The following is a 15,843-nucleotide window of genomic DNA, read 5'->3' as shown; positions in this document are numbered from 1 at the left end:
ATAAGTAACGTTTTGCGTGGAATGCCTGGAGAGGAGGGGCTTTCTGATATAGCTGCTTTGAATGACCCACTACAACCTAAGCAATAGGATTCATGCCCAGTTCCTACCACAAGCAAGCTCTGTAGCTAGAAAGAGGTGTAAAGTAACTTCTGTAGAGGGGAGATGGAGAAGACACACAGACCAGGATGACTCTACATCAGGATATTAATCCACTGTCTGCTTTGAAAGCAGTTTTCTTGGAACACAGCCACACCCATGGGTTATGGACTGTCCATCTGCTGTGGCATTACAGCAGTGGACTTAAGTAGTTCCAACAGAAACCCTGATGGCTTATAAAGCTCCAGCTTTACTAAGTGGTTCTTAAAAGAAAACAAACAAAAGCCACACTGTCATCCCTTGTAGTGGTCTCATGAATCCCTACAGTTGGTCTCAGGGCCTTAATATCCACAAAACACTCAGCCTGACTCCCCTGGAAAGCTCTGCAGCAATGCAGATTCCTGGTCCTGGTCCCAGAAACCAGGTCTCTGAACACAGAGAATCATGTTCAGCCCATCTGCCAGCCAAGCAAGCAGCCTGGGGGATTCCATTGCAGGTAGTCACAGGTGATGCTTTGAAAACTGCTCTTGCAGATGCTTCTGGAATCCCTGGGAAACCTGGTAACTATGCTATAGTATGTCCATAAGGAAACACCAGGCCTAGGTTCCTGTCAATGGGAGGAGGTGGGTGTTCTCCCTCCAAGCACTGCTGCAGCCACAGACCTGGGTTCCTAGCCTTTCTGGACATCAGTTCCCTCATCTTTGAATTGTGGGTGAAAATATCCTGATTACAAAGAATCCATAAGGAAGAGCAGCCAATATGCTAAGTCACACTACATGAAAGCTCATCTGAGTGTTTGTTATTATTATTGCCTCAATTATTAATCTCAGTTTCGCTCAGGTTTTTAGAGAGATCCAAGAAGAGGAACTTGGCATAAATAATTAATTTTTAAAAGACTTTTAAATAAACTCCTTCTTCCCTCATGCATCAGTAAGAGGGAGACTGGTCCAAGAAGCAGGTTTCCTGGGACCAGACTGAGGGGAATGTACCCATGTTGGCACCTATCTTAAGGAGTTAAGAGTGTTGGCCTAGCAGGGTGACTTCAGTTAGAAAATACTCGAGACCTACTGTTGCCATGACAGGAGAAAAGACAAGTGGAGCCTGGTTAGACTGGGCCACCAGGACTAGGCAGGTGCAGACAGGAACCAGGAAGCTTCCAACTCCCTGTGTGCCATGCTGTCCAGGCTCTAAATAGAATCCCTTCTGTTTCAGAAAGTTGACGTGTAAGGCTGCTGGATCACACTTTGGAAGCTTGAACAGTGTGGAGGATCTCCATGCTAAGTCTCTACGTATGGCCTAGGATGGAAGCAAAGCCTTCTGCTCCACACAGAGGCTAGAGAAGCTGCTAGTATGTAAGTCAGATTCCTGGAAAGCAGGATCAGGTCCTCTGCAGAGTCAACAGCTGCTAAGACTGAGTAAGAAGACAAGGGGAGACAGGTAGTTCCCAAGGGGAAGCTCCCCCCTCCCCCACTGGCCCTGAGATCAGTACCAACCCTCACGACTGGTCAGACCCATGCAGCCTGGTTCTCATGGGAACTGGGTCTCAGACCCAGTTAATGATTAAAAACATCAGCATCAATAAATACTCTCTCTGGGTCCGTGATGAGATTTGGTGAGAAACACCAAGCAGTTTTCTTTTCTTTTTTTTTAATAATTTATTTATTTTTTCTCAAATCGTAATTCATTCACACAGGGGTTATAAACACAGAAAGGCAGGATGTGGGGAAGGGGATGACACTGGAGTGTGGGTGTTCAGGGGGAATACAGATATCTTTCAGAACTGGGTATCAGCTGGGTGAAGGTTCAGGGGACAGGTCACTATGACTCTGCCTATGACTTGCTTGTCCTTATCTAAGTTGGTATTGTCTGCCAAGGCTACCTATTTACAAGGTCTATGACTACTCAGGCTTGTAGATTTCCACAAAAGCTGCCTGTTGACATTAGCTTATAGCCATCTGTTTCAATGTTTTTCCACTGAGACCCAAGACTTGGTGTTATTATATATGTATGACAGGCCTATTGCTGATTTCAGGCCTATGGCTGATTTTAGGCCTTCAGTGTGTAAGCAGGGCTGCCCCTGACATCTCCTCCCTTAGGTATAGAAGGGCTGTGGACTAAGCAGTTTTCTTAAGTTCACCAGTAGGAGAGTTCAATGTCGAGAGCTTCAACACAGGCCTTAGCCCCTGACAAGCACATGGCAGGACACAAATGGAAATGATCCCCCACTGAAGGCCAAATAAACTTTTTAATGGTGCCAGACTACAGACTGAGGCTTGGAAGGAATCCAGGGTTTCCTAACAACAGGTACCAAAATAGCATGGTATACAAAAGACCGTCTTGTTTTCTGAAATATATCAAGAGACACAGAAAAGCAGAGATGTGATTGTACATTAATTACTAATGATGACATACAAGACTTCTTCTAGTGAAGGCCTTGGATATATCAGAAAGAAGGAAGCAGGAAGGAAGGTTTCTGGAGTGAATGCATCCCCCAATTCAGGGCCCTTTGATTATTTTATTTGTAATTTTTATTTTTTTAATGTGCATGTGTGTTTTTACATATACATGTATGTGCATCACATGTGTGCATTCCCTAAGAGGCTAGAAGATGGCATTGGGTCCTCTAGTCTGGAGTTATAGATGATCATGAGTTGCCATATGGGTGCTGGGAATTGAACTCTGGTCCTCTAGAAGAGCAGACTGTGCTCTTAACTGTTGAACCATCTCTCCAGCTTGCTAATCCTCTTTTCCCCTTGAACACTTTGAAATACATTCTTCACATAATATTTATGTATCCACTAAGTTTTGGGAAAGGCATGTCCCCAGAGTTCCTTTGAACTCTGGTTCCTTAGCATAAAGAGGCCTGTAATAAATCACCACACAGATCTCCTCACTAACAATCTCTACCAGTCTTTAAAACTGCTGATCTGGAATGAAAAGCGGTGACCACCACCAATTCTGCAGAAGGTGTGAAGAAGCTTCCACACTCACTCACTGCAGAAGAGGCCATTTTTGATTAAATGAGATATACCATTACCAAATGATCCTGCAATTATACTGTTGGGCATTTATTCCAGAAGAATGAAAATATTGCACCCACAAAAACCTGTATAAAACACATTCAGTTTATTTTTATTAATAATAGCTTCAAACTAGAAACAAACCAGATGTCTTCCTGGAGGCAAAGAATAAAACAAACTGCAACACATCTACACCTTGGAATACTACTTACCAAGTCAAAGGACTAAAACCACCGTGCACAACAACGTGGGTGATTCTTAGGGAGAGCCATGTGAGTGGACTTAGCCACTCCCAGAGGTCTCACTCACGACAATTACACTCACATTTCTCTTTGTTTGTTACCATGCCTTATATAGCCCATGCTTGTCTTGAACTCACTATGTAGCTAAGGATAACATTGAACTCTTGATCCTTCTGTTTCCACTACTGAGTCCTGGGATTATATGTATGTACCCCTACTCCTGGCTTTATTTAGCATCCTTGAAATGACAGGGTTCTGGTTATCACAGCCCCACCCTGGGGATAGAACTATCCTGCTTCTTATCTGTGGTGCTGGACACAGTCCTTTAACCATGAGGTCAAACTGCATGTAGAACTGGGTGATTTAAGCAAGACCAGTGGGTTCCATCTCTGTTTTCTGCCTGAGATGCTGTATAATGCTATACTTTATAGTCATGCAAGATGTTTCCAACAGCATTCTCTGGTTAGTTCTCACAACTGAATACAAATCTGGTTATATGACAAAACAGTTTAACTAAAACTATTGGGTACAGTGAGACACACCCATAGCTCTAGCTTCCTGGTAGGCTGGGCAAGTGGAGTGCTGGAGTTCAGCAGTTCAAGGCCAGTGCAATACCTAGGAAAACCCCACTTCAAAGGAAAAGGACAGTTTAATAAAACAAAACAAAAATGCTGTAGGGCTGGAGACATAGCTTAGTGGCTAAGAATGTTTGCTGTTCTTCCAGAGAACCCAAGTTTGGTTCCCAGCACCCCCATAAGTGGCTCATGACCACCTGTAACCCCAGTTCCAAGGAATCTTACACTTTTTTCTAGCCTCAAAAGGCACCCATGGATATGCCCGCTCTCTCTCTCTCTCTCTCTCTCTCTCTCTCTCTCTCTCTCTCTCTCCTCTCTCTCTTATATATATACACACACAAACACACACACACACACAAATTAAGAAAACCTGTATCTAAGTCAGTGGTAGTGCATACCTTTAACCCAAGCACATAGGAGACAGAGGAACTCTATGAGTTTGAAGGCAGCCTGGTCTACATAGCAAGGTTCAGGCCAGACAGGGCTACACAGGGAGACCTTGTCTCAAAAAAAGATCATCATCACAAACAAAACAACAACAAAAGAAACAAAACCCCTGTATCTGACACTGGAGGGCACATGCTCAGTGGGTAAAGTGCTTGCGACACAAGTATGAGAACTTACATTCACCCATGTTAAAACCTAGCACAGCTGCACACATCTGTAACCCAGCACATGAAAACCTAGCACAGCTGTATGCATCTGTAACCCAGCACATGAAAGCCTAGCATAGTAATACACATCTGTAACCCAGCACTGAAAGGGTAGAGACAGGTGGATCCCTAGAGCGCACTGGTCAGCCAGGTTTAGTGAGAGACTCTGCCTTTAAAAAAAAAAAGACAACCACCATCAGAGGAAGACAACTTATACTGACTTCTGGCATCCACACCCATGTACACATATACAAGCATGCATGAGCACACACATGTGCACGTGCACACACACACAACCTCAGAGTCTACAGCTCATAGGACTTTCAAGGATGCTTGCCAAGTGCCTGTCACTAGCACATCCACTCTGTCTGTCACACACTCCTCAGCTCAAGACCCAACTTTTCAATGACAATGTTGGCTTACATGAGGTCAAGACCAGAGGGATTTTGGCTCAGAGTATAATATGTTTGGAAGAAACACTTTCCCACTCTGGCATCTATAAACTCTATGACCAAGTGCTAATATAAAAACTATTATCAGCCGACATCTATGTTGCTAACTACCTCCCTTAACCGCCTGAATCTTTGAGAAAATCCCTCTCTTCTGGTTAGTTTTCACTGTCAACTTGACACAATTCAGAGTCACCTGGGAAGGGGAAACCTCAACTAGGAATTGCCTCAGTGAGACTGGCCTGTAGCCATGCCTGTACGAGTCTGTCTTCCTTGATGACTGATGTGGGAAGGGCTAACCTGCCATGGGCAGCACAATCGCCAGGGCCTGGGCTGTGTGAGAAAGAGAGCTGAGCATTCAGTGAGCAAGTGAGTCAGCCGCACAGCAGTCCATGGTTTCTGCTTTGGTTCCTGCCTCCAGGTTCCTTCCCTGATGTCCCTCACTGATGGACCATGACTTTGATGTGTAAGCCAAATAAAATCATTCCTTCTGTGCTTGGTATCTTCATTAATCAGGTTGAAAAAAATCTCAAAAGTGAACCTAGATATTTTTAATTTCTTCCATTATGGTCTTAATTTTTCTAACATATAAAATGCACCACCATTGTGTGCAGTCTCACTCCTTCCTTGCAAAAGTTTTAAAGTTTGCTCTAAGGGTATTTTTTGCTTAAATATAGAAATGCCCAGTTTGCACTGCCAACTCTTTGATATGCAGCTTCAGGAGTGGGATCTTACGCACCTGCAGCTTTAACAAAAATATATTCCATCCACGATGCTATTACAGCCTGCACAACACTGACAGCTGCCTTTTTCACCCACTGGATGCCAGCACAAGGCGCTTCCTCTATAAAACCCCATAAACCACCCCTCTCTGTCTCCTTTCCTTGGGTGGGATTGGGGGGTGTTGAATTCCAGAGATTCCCAGGTCCAGAGACTTAGGCAACATCTGGCGTCCAACCCAGTATCTGCGATTGAGTGTCCCTTACCAGCTACTTCAAAAAGCTCTCCTTACCCACACTCTGGCCCAAGGGTCTCCATTCTTCCTGTTAAACAGGTTTTCTCTACATCAAGTTGAAATGCATTGCAGCTTAATTTCCGCCAGCTGGTCCTAAATCTACACCCTTTCATTTTTCCTAAACTTCCTCGCCATCACTGACGCCCCCAGCCACCTGTCTAGTCTGGCTCTGCTCCCCTCTCCCTCCAGCCCTCCAGCCACACAGTCTTCCTCCCTTTCTTCAACTTGCTGAGTTTCTTCTTGCCTTAGGGTACCTAGAGTGTCCTCTCCAAGCTTTGCCTTCTCCATATCCCCCTTTCCCTAGGCTAGAAATTACAAAAAGAGATTTCATTAACATCTGTCTCTCCACCAGAATTTTATCTTGCTTCTGTTCAAGGCTGAATCCTTAGCATTTGACATAAACCTGGCAGAGTTGTCCCTTAGTAGGGTTTTGTTTTATTTATTTGTTAGTTTGTTTTAATAATGGTTGAGTGGGTCAATGAATGAATGTGTGCATGCAGGACAGCCAGTCCTTTGGGGTCGCACAAAAAAAATTAAGGTCACTTTTATGGCAATCTTTCTCATACATGAGAGCTGCCATGCCCTGGAGGTTTCTCTGCATGGGAGGTTGGGAGTAATACTGGAGACAGGTCAGCCACACTGCAGAAATGACTAAGGATGGGACAGGACAGACCCACAGACCATTTCAGAGCCCTCTCTAGAGTCAGAGCCCACCCCTGTGCTCATGACTTCACAGATTGCTGAAGGGAGATGAGTTACACAGTGTAGACATGAAATTTTATTTTTAATCAGACATAAAAATATTATAAGTGCCTTAGATTAATCAAAACAAAACAAAAACATTTTGGATGTTAATACCAGATCAGTAGTGTGACTGAACAAAGAACAGGCAGTGTGAGCTATCACAATGGCCAAATGTCACTTCACCAAACAAAGCTGGTGTTGGGACTGGTGGCTTTCCTAAGAGACAATGCACCTGATACATCAAAACTCCTGATCAGTGGGAGTTCAATACCTGCAACATCAAAGTGAACCCAGCTTATCTGCTTCAGAATCTTGTGGTTTTCCTGGGCAGTGGTGGCACACGCCTTTAGTCCCATTACTCCGGAGGCAGAAGTAGGTGGATCTCTGAGTTTGAGGGCCAGCCTGGTCTACAGAGCAAGTTCCAGGACAGCCAGGGCTACACAGAGAAACCCTGACTGGGGGCAGGGGCCAGTTCTTAGGTTTCATACATATAAATTATAGCTTAATGAAAAATCTAAAGTCATGCAAACAAAACAGAACTAGGAAACAAGACTTAAATGAACAAATATCTATACATTTAGAGACATCATATACTCATAAAGGTTGCCTGATAATTATTTATCTCTGTCTAGTCCACAAGTAACTAATGTCATGACCTTTGGCAAGAAACAGCCACTTCATGGGCACCAGTAATGACAAAAGGATTTGATCAATGAACTAATTCAACAAATGCTGATCATAGTATTTTCTGTTGAATTTAATGAGAAGATGCATATGAAAGGACTTATGATGGTGTCATAGCTTGTGGAAAATGTAGGCGAAAGCTAAAATTTATATATAGATGGTCACTTTGGCAAAGTACCTAGATGTCAGGGGGGAAATTTTCCTTTCTCACTCTGTATGTTCTCAACCTGATGCCTGCAAATTGAACTGGCCAAAGATAGAGAAATGGGATTAGAAGAGGCAAACACAGCCACTTTTAATTTTATACAAATGGAGGCTTGAAAGAAAGGAAAGGAAGAAAGCCCAAAGAAACAATTAGATCTGGGGGCCTATTATCACTTTTAACATAGTGTGGTGAGGAGACAAAACGAAAGAGGTTTGAAACTTCCATGTGGACACTAGTGAGCATGTAGAAAACTGATGGTGGGTTAGGCTTTTTGGTGAGGTTTGTTTATGAAGACTTATCTTCACTCTCCATTTTGAGAACAGCTGTCCTCTTGGTTCAGGAGAGAGGAGGGGCAATTTCACAAGGGGAGATGAAGGCCCTGCTTTCCGTAGAGGGAAAGAGCGTCCTACATTTGTTTTTTTTCTCAGTTACTTTCAGCTCAAATCATTCCTTATGCCAAAGTGGCATATTGTGATCCCTCTGTAGTCATCCCAATATGTCGAAGTGTAGTCTCAAACAAAACACATTTGTTGAACTGACATGAATCTTGCCTTGAGTAACTGAGGAGAGAAATGGCCCTGGACTACCTTTCAAAATGGTTCCGGTGTTGTATTTTGAGTGTGTGGACTGGATTAGATCTACTCCATGCTGATCTACACTTAGTTTCCCTCTAGGCAGACCCAAACCACACTGTGGGGAGATCAGCTCTTTCTTGGTGCTTTTACAGATCACATATGAGCCTACAATGCTTTCCATTAACACTTGCTCTCTAAGCTGCTCTGTCTCAGGGACTCTCTGAAGAAAATGAAACTATAAAACTCACAGCACAGGGTGTTTGGGAGAAGAGAGGATGTTCTTCAGAGTAAACAGATAAATTGATCACACAGAAAGACAGGAGACAGAAGTATTAGAACTAAGAACATGCATTGTTCTAAGAGACAACGCAAAAAAGCCAGCCACTCCCTAAGGTCAAAGCAAGATTTACAGAAATAAATGCTGTAAGGTGAATTTTGGGTGGGGCCACTGACATAAAAAGGTCCACTACTGTGAGATCAGTATTTACACTATGTCCTTATGATGTCTGGTTCTATACTGATGAGCACCCAAGTGAGTTTCTGGTCCTTATGGAGTATAAAACTGAAAAGGGTGTGACTTGAATAGTTAAAGGAGTGCCATTCTTAGCAGTGGTCTAACCTCCTTAGGGAGAAATGGTAGCTTTTGGAGGTTATTCCTGCAGGGGCTGCAGAGCTCAGTCCTGAGCTCTGGGTATTCAGAAAGGGGCCAGGCTGTCCTTACAGAGAGCAAGGCCATCTTCTTGCCTGTTTTTAGGTCACACAAAGCAGTGCCGAGTGAGTCCTTTCTGTGGGTTTCAGTCAGCAGCATCTTTAACTCCATGTCAGTGACTTGCCTTCCCCCTTTAACTCAGGCCACTTCCCTCCCTCCCTCCCTCCCTCCCCCCTCCCTCTCTGTGTACTTCATCACTTCTGGGCCTACAAATGTGACCTCAGTGCTAATACAACTCCTCACAGCAAAACTGAGTTCAGATCTTTCCATCTGCAAACTATAACTTTCAACTGCTAAACAGAGTTCAACACATACCCTAGCAGCCCCCCCTTAACATAGCACACCCTAAATCAGACTCTGTTCTGATCTCATGAGCCAGACTGCCACCTCTGTCCTGCCATCTGAGGTCTCTTCTTTCCTATCAGCATGTAGCTAGTTCCCTCTGCAGCATCAACTTTTCAAAACGATGTGACAGTTCCCTACATGTGTCTATGGAGTTTGTTCTTCAAAGAGGCAGTATGTACACCTTCAGATCTCAGCAACACACAGATGAAAGCAGAAAGTCTCCCTTCCCCTGTCCCACCTGCTCTGCCCACAGCAACATGGATGGCTGCTCATCTTATTCCAGACATACTGCTGTCCACACTCACAAAGAAGAGAAATACAAATCCACCTTCTTCTATTTCCTTCTAATTTATCATGGCTGCGTGTTTTCGTATGTTTGAGGGGGTAATGTGTGGAGGCCAGATGAAACTTTGTGGACTTGGCTTTCCCCTTCCATTTTTATGTGGGTCCTGAGGATGGGATCCATGTGCTGCCAGGCTTGCACAGCAAAAGCTTTACTCACTGAACAATTCCACCTGTCCTCCCACCTCTTGTTCTGCATATGCAATGCATGTACAAGTTCACATGTGTGTGGATGCATGTACACATGCGAGTACTTATGTGTGGGCATGCCTGTGGAGGCCAGAGGTTTACATCAGGTATCTTCTTCACTCTCCATATTATATATCAAGGCAAGGCCTCTCAGTTGAACTCAGAGCTCACTGATTTGGCCATTTTAGCCAGTTTGCTCCAGGAATCTTCTGTCTCCACTTCATGAGTACTGGGTTATAGGAAAGCCACCATGCTTACCTCTGAAGTACACTTGTGTGGCAAGTGCTTTTCCCACTAAACCATCTGCCAGCCCACTCTTTCCTCCTCTTGGCACAAATGGCAGCACACTCCAACCAGCTTCTGCACATACAGGTTCACATCTATTCAACCAAATGTAGGTTGAAAATATCTATGATTCCTATCCCAAATTATCTCAGCATTAGTACTGAACATGGACAGACCCCTTTCTCATTTTCTAAATAATACAGCACACATTTACACAGCATTTATATAGGGTTTATGAGTGGTGTCAGGAAGACATGATGAACAAGGAAGGAGATACATACATTATAAGCAAACTATGCCCATACATGTAAGAATTTTGCTGTCTGGAGGAGCCCAAGTTTCCTACGAGCATCCCCCATGGAAAACAAGTCATAAGTGCATACACCACACTCCTTATAACCTTTTTGAAGTTTGGCTTGGTGTATCTTGGTGGTTTTTCTTAATCCAGTAAGGCTCCTGCATTATTATGACTGTGTAGTACTCTATTGAATCAAAGTGTCCTATTTTATCCAGTCACTCCTCTGGTTACTTGGCTTCTGGTATTTTAGGACTATGGATGAGGCATCAGTATACCCCTGTGGACCCCTGTGGTCCCTCCCAGTGTCTTGCCTTCCCTCTGTTATTTCCATTGTGTCTCTTATTTCCTTCAGCACAGACCTGTATTGTTACGAAGCCCCTCAACTGGCCTCTTTGCTTCCTCTTAGCTTCACAAATGTTAGTGGTTACTTGCATGTGCAGGGACTCAATGCAGATAAGTCAATTGAATAAGACACAGGAGAAAGCTGGCTAGAAACCACCCTGGCCTTTCTCTTCTCCATGACTGCAGTCAGAAAGGGAGTGTCGGCAGTCAGGCAGATAGAAAAATGCACATTTCCTTCTTGTCAGTATTTTACTGGCAAAAAATAGACCAAGTTCTACAGCCAAACAGGTTCCTTCTGCTTCCCCTCAAGATCAGACTCTGATCAACCCTAGGGGAGAGATGCAAGCGTAGAGGGACAGATGGTTGCTCGGGTGGTGGCCAAGAGAGCTGTTGTCTCATGACTGTCAAGCTCCTGCAGGGAACAGATAGACAGGCCTCTATACCATCCTCTAGAAGACTAGAGGTGGGTTTTCCCGAATGGAAACAGGAGGCAAAGTACAAGCCCCACCAGCAGCAGCAGATCCAAGAGACAGTGGGCAACTCGAGGGTCTCGTGAGCAGCCCAGTCCCTTCCTGCAGTAGGAAGGATTTAAAGGTGATAAACTCTCTACTCAAAAATTCCTCAGTGACATGTTCAATGGGCACCCTTGTAGCCCCAGACATAACACACTGCAAGTCAGACTCTCCCCTGCCTCTACTACAGGATTCCTAGACTCTGTCTAGTTACTCAGTTTAGGGCCATCTCCTATATCCTCTTTCCCATAAAAACACAAAAAGAAAGGGAATAAACTGTACCTAACCATAAACCAAAGCTTATCACCCAGCACTGTGTTTTAAGATAAAGTGGCTCTTTAGTAGGAACATGTATGGTCTTTCAAAGCTTTTGAAAGCTATTTTTTTAATGCCTGCATTAAAAAAATAACTGTGCTCAGTAGTATGTATTGGTGACAAACTTTCAAATACATGGTACTTTTCTTCAAAAGATCAAAGGTAAACTATCACTGAGTCCTAGGAGAGAACTGAGTCTGAATTACAGACTTCTCAGAACTGCACCATTACCCCAGTGGGGAAGACTACCTGACAAACAAGAGCTGGAAACAGAGGAGCATTCAAATCCAACCTCTTCCCTCATGACTGACATCCTTTTAGGAAGCACAGCCCAGAATGGCCATCCTGCTGACAATTTCCTTTGTTGTCTCCCCATAGATTGAGCTATAACACCTCTGTGAAGAAATTTTACCTCATGGTCTGATTAATCATAGACTGGAAAAGAGAAGAACCCCAGAAAGTTGCACCCCTGCATTCTCAGTATGCCTTGCTCCTCAGAAATGTGTCATGGCTTCCTGATCAATATAGTCAACCAGTCCTCACTGCTAAGACTTCTGATGCATTTGTCACCTTCGCCCAGATTCACAGCTCTTACCTCTAGGAATTCTCAGTAAACAGATACCACCATCTATGTTTTTGACCAAACCTCCCCAGTTATGTTTGTGGTGAGCCACACTACCTCTCTTCTACCACCAGCTTTCATGACCTAGTTGCATCCTGTCCTCTGCCTCCTGACCTCTCCTTTTCTTCTTCAAGGCTGCTCTGCTTACCAAGGCTATCATATTGACCCGTGATGAGGGACACACCCTGGGAGACCAAGAAGAACCTGTGACCCAGGCTGGATAACTAGAACCCTTCCCCAGAGTCTTCTAACTGGAGAGAAATGTTCTCTCCTGAGTCACAAAGCTATAAAGATAATCTGGGCTGTCTGGAGTCACATGGCAGGTGTCAGGTAAGAACACATGGGTAAAGGAGTTAGAGCTGGGATGAGGGGTGGAGGCAGGGGCGGGAGAGTAAAGGAAAGCCATTGTGACAACAGCACTGCAGTCCCTGGATCTCCTTATGCCAGAAGCCGCACACCAAATCTGCTGCTGTTATCAGCCTGGCTATATGAAGCTTTCTGCCCCCTTTCCTGCTTAAGCTAATCCGAGTCAGGTTTCTGTGACTTAAACTTGCTGACAGCCCCCTCAAGTCCTTCTTTAATCAGCCTTCTGACTTCCTCTTTGAACACCCTTGGGATGTGACTAGCTTCCCTCCCCCCGACACACACACAACACACCCCTTAAACAATTACTTGCTCTCCTCAAGACCCACTCAGAGCCTCACAGTGCTCCTAAAATTCAGTCACCATCTCCCAGTGAGTCCCCACTCTGACTCTGCAGATTTCCTATTACTATTTGACAACTGAGCTAGCCAGGACACATCATTCCTCAAACGCACTCCAGGAGCATCCTGCCTGAGCCTTGCCAGTGCTGACATTGCCTCCTAGAATACCCCTATACACCTCTGCCTATTTAAATCAACTGAAGAGAGACAATGGGGGCTCCTACTGCTTTTCAAGGTCCATTTCACATTCTCCAAGTCTTTCCTAAGTAGGCCCAATGTCTATATATGTATGTAACCTTCAGCTTGATAGCACTTGCATCACGCTCTCGGTCTGGCTATGTCTTAGGCTTTGTGTTGTCACATCTTAGGGCCCAGAGTCAGAACTCTGAGGCTCACCTCCCTGCTACCCATGCATATTCAGGTTCATCCTAACCTTCCTCTAAAACACTTCTGAGCTCAAACACTTGTTCCTCAAAACACTTGCTTTCTAGCAGAATTCAGCCACCCCACTAGCAATGTAGTCCACTGGGTAGCAGCTAACATCCCACCTCCAAATAGGCTCTGTTCCTTACCATATTAGCCAGTCCCCACCCCCTACCCCTGAGCTGCCAGCTTGGGTGGCTACTTCATTTAGTTTTCTGACTGTCCGACCACCTTGACCCACTCCTTCATATGTTACTGCATGGTGCATTGTGGAACTTGTAGTCTGTAAAGGAGACCTCTCAGGCTCTGCTTGCTAACTAACTCACCTGAGCTCTGTTGCTGTATGGTCTTGGATTACCTACGACCTGCATGCCAAATTCCCTGCCCTTATAGAAAAATGGGGGTAGGAGACCCAACCCTATTTCTTTGGACACTGTTGGTAGCTGAGGCCCTGGGTGAATTGTGTATTAAAGTACAACTTAAAGTTCTATTTCAATAGAGGTGACAATAAATTTTTAATCACCAAAGAGGTAAATTATGGGTGCTATGGGAGTGGCTTTGAATGACAGTGGTGACTCAACCCAGTTTCCCTTTGGATACACTAGGAACTGGCAATCAGGAAGTTCTCTCTGCATGTTGTCTTTCACATTTCCTCTGAAGATTCTGAAAGCTATCAATGGCTCCTACTGCCTAATAGTGGGTTAAGATTCCTCAGAGGGGCATACAGGGGCTCCAGGATTGATCTATGCCTATTTCATCATGGTGGTTACAATTGTCTCAATGTTAGTCACAGATGAGAGTCATCTGGAGCTTATGACCAATTCTAGACATCAGAACTTTGGAGGGACAGTGCAGACTTCTGTAGATTCTCTATAGGTGACTGTCATACACAGGCCAGGCTAACAATGGCTGATTTATCACCTATGGACATTGCTGGGATGCACTTACCTAGATGCTAGCCTTTTGTGTACACTTGCCAATATTCAAAGTAGCCTTGGTGCCCATCTTCTGACCCAGCTCCTCCTACAACACTGAGCTCATCCTTCCCCATCCCCAACAACACTCACTTCCTATTGACATTTTCCTCTAGCTCCTTCGATATATTGTGGGTTCCCTGGAGGCAGGTACCTGAAAGTGTCCCCTTTCATCCCTTCCAGGTCCACAGAGGAGTTCCTAGGGGTGGCTCTCATACCCAAGTTGTTTCTTAGGCTTCCTGGATCCATGCCCTTCCACCTGCTCCTGACTGCCCGCCCTGACACCCTGGGTGCAGCAAACCTGACAATTACATGTTGGATGGACCAAGCATTTCCTCTGTCCTGAAGTCAGTCATCACATCACTGTAACTCAATGTCACTGATTCCCATGAAGAGCTAAGGTTCCCTTTCCTGTAACACCTTCATTCAACCTTCATCTAAAAAAAATATCACATCTTACGGCAAAGGCCTTGGAGCATACAGGAAAGCACAGGACAACCCCAAAGCATTTAAAAGTCTCTTGATATAGTAGGTATTTTTCAGTTAGTATTAATATTTCTTCTGTGTTGAAGTTATTTTTTCTTTTCACAGACAATCTGATATGGATGGGTAGAGAAGATAACTGCTCTTCTACACAAGGATACTGCAGACACACAGAAACATTTCCTAAATAGTTACTGAATCCAGACAATGCATTTCATGGCACTTTCCCTAGCCTGCTAGGACTCTCCTTTGCAGCAACACACGTGAGTGACTATCTGCCTACGAGCTATAAGACCCCCACGGCAGGAATGGGGCCACTCTCCTCATCATGCCCCATACAAAGCTTGGCTAAAGGAGGTGTCCAGTGAATATTGCCGAATATGTAAGGAAGAAATCTCAGAAGCAGAATGTTCTCCCAAGTCCCCACCCCTACCCCACGTGAAGAGACGGCGAACAAGGGCTACAGCAAGACACTCCTCTTTTACTTACTTACAGGTTGACCTGGGACTCTAGTTCAGGATCTTTTGTTGGCCAAGTCTGAAGGGGCTGGATGCCGAAAGAGAGAGACGACTTCGCTTTCCAGAGGAGGGTTTGTGCCAGCTGACTCCCACAGGACCCCTTGGTCAGTGGCTCCATCAGTGGGCCTGGAGGCTGAGCTGCTGTGCTGAGAGAAGGAGAGGGTTATGGTGCTGAGACTCAGAGAAGAGGGCAGCCCCACCATAGCCCAAGAATGAAGGCCCTATTCGTTTAGGAGGACACCAAGGCACAGTAAACCCTTGGGTATCAATCAAGGCTACATCATGACCTGTTTGTGGTGTTTCTTAGCCACCTGTGCATGGAGGAACTGCCTAGGATCAGTCAAATCCCAACACAACCCTCAACTATGATCAGATCACCCATAAAGATAAGTCAAAATGATATTTCTATGATTTGGATATGATCTGAGTGTCCTTAAAGGGTTGGTACATTGAAATTTAATCCCCACTGTGAGTATTAAGAATTTAATCCCCACTGTGAGACATTCTGACTGCAGCATGCAAAG

At 44.7% G+C, this 15,843-nt stretch overlaps 1 protein-coding gene across 1 annotated transcript in view; it reads right to left on the bottom strand.

Moving 5' to 3' along the window:
* Window positions 1-15,458, bottom strand: part of Garnl3 (GTPase activating Rap/RanGAP domain like 3) — a 116,712-nt gene extending 101,254 nt beyond the window's left edge. The window contains exon 1 of the mRNA XM_028757043.1: window positions 15,295-15,458. Within this exon, the coding sequence (XP_028612876.1) occupies window positions 15,295-15,437 (143 nt within the window). The 5' untranslated portion in view covers window positions 15,438-15,458. The remainder of the gene's footprint in view (window positions 1-15,294) is intronic.
* Window positions 15,459-15,843: the final 385 nt, after the last annotated feature.

Source organism: Grammomys surdaster, unplaced genomic scaffold (genome assembly GCF_004785775.1).
Source record: "Grammomys surdaster isolate TR1022 unplaced genomic scaffold, NIH_TR_1.0 126133, whole genome shotgun sequence".
Taxonomy (NCBI): domain Eukaryota; kingdom Metazoa; phylum Chordata; class Mammalia; order Rodentia; family Muridae; genus Grammomys; species Grammomys surdaster.
Note: the sequence above shows the minus strand (reverse complement) of the source record. Positions and strands in the feature narration are given on the sequence as shown.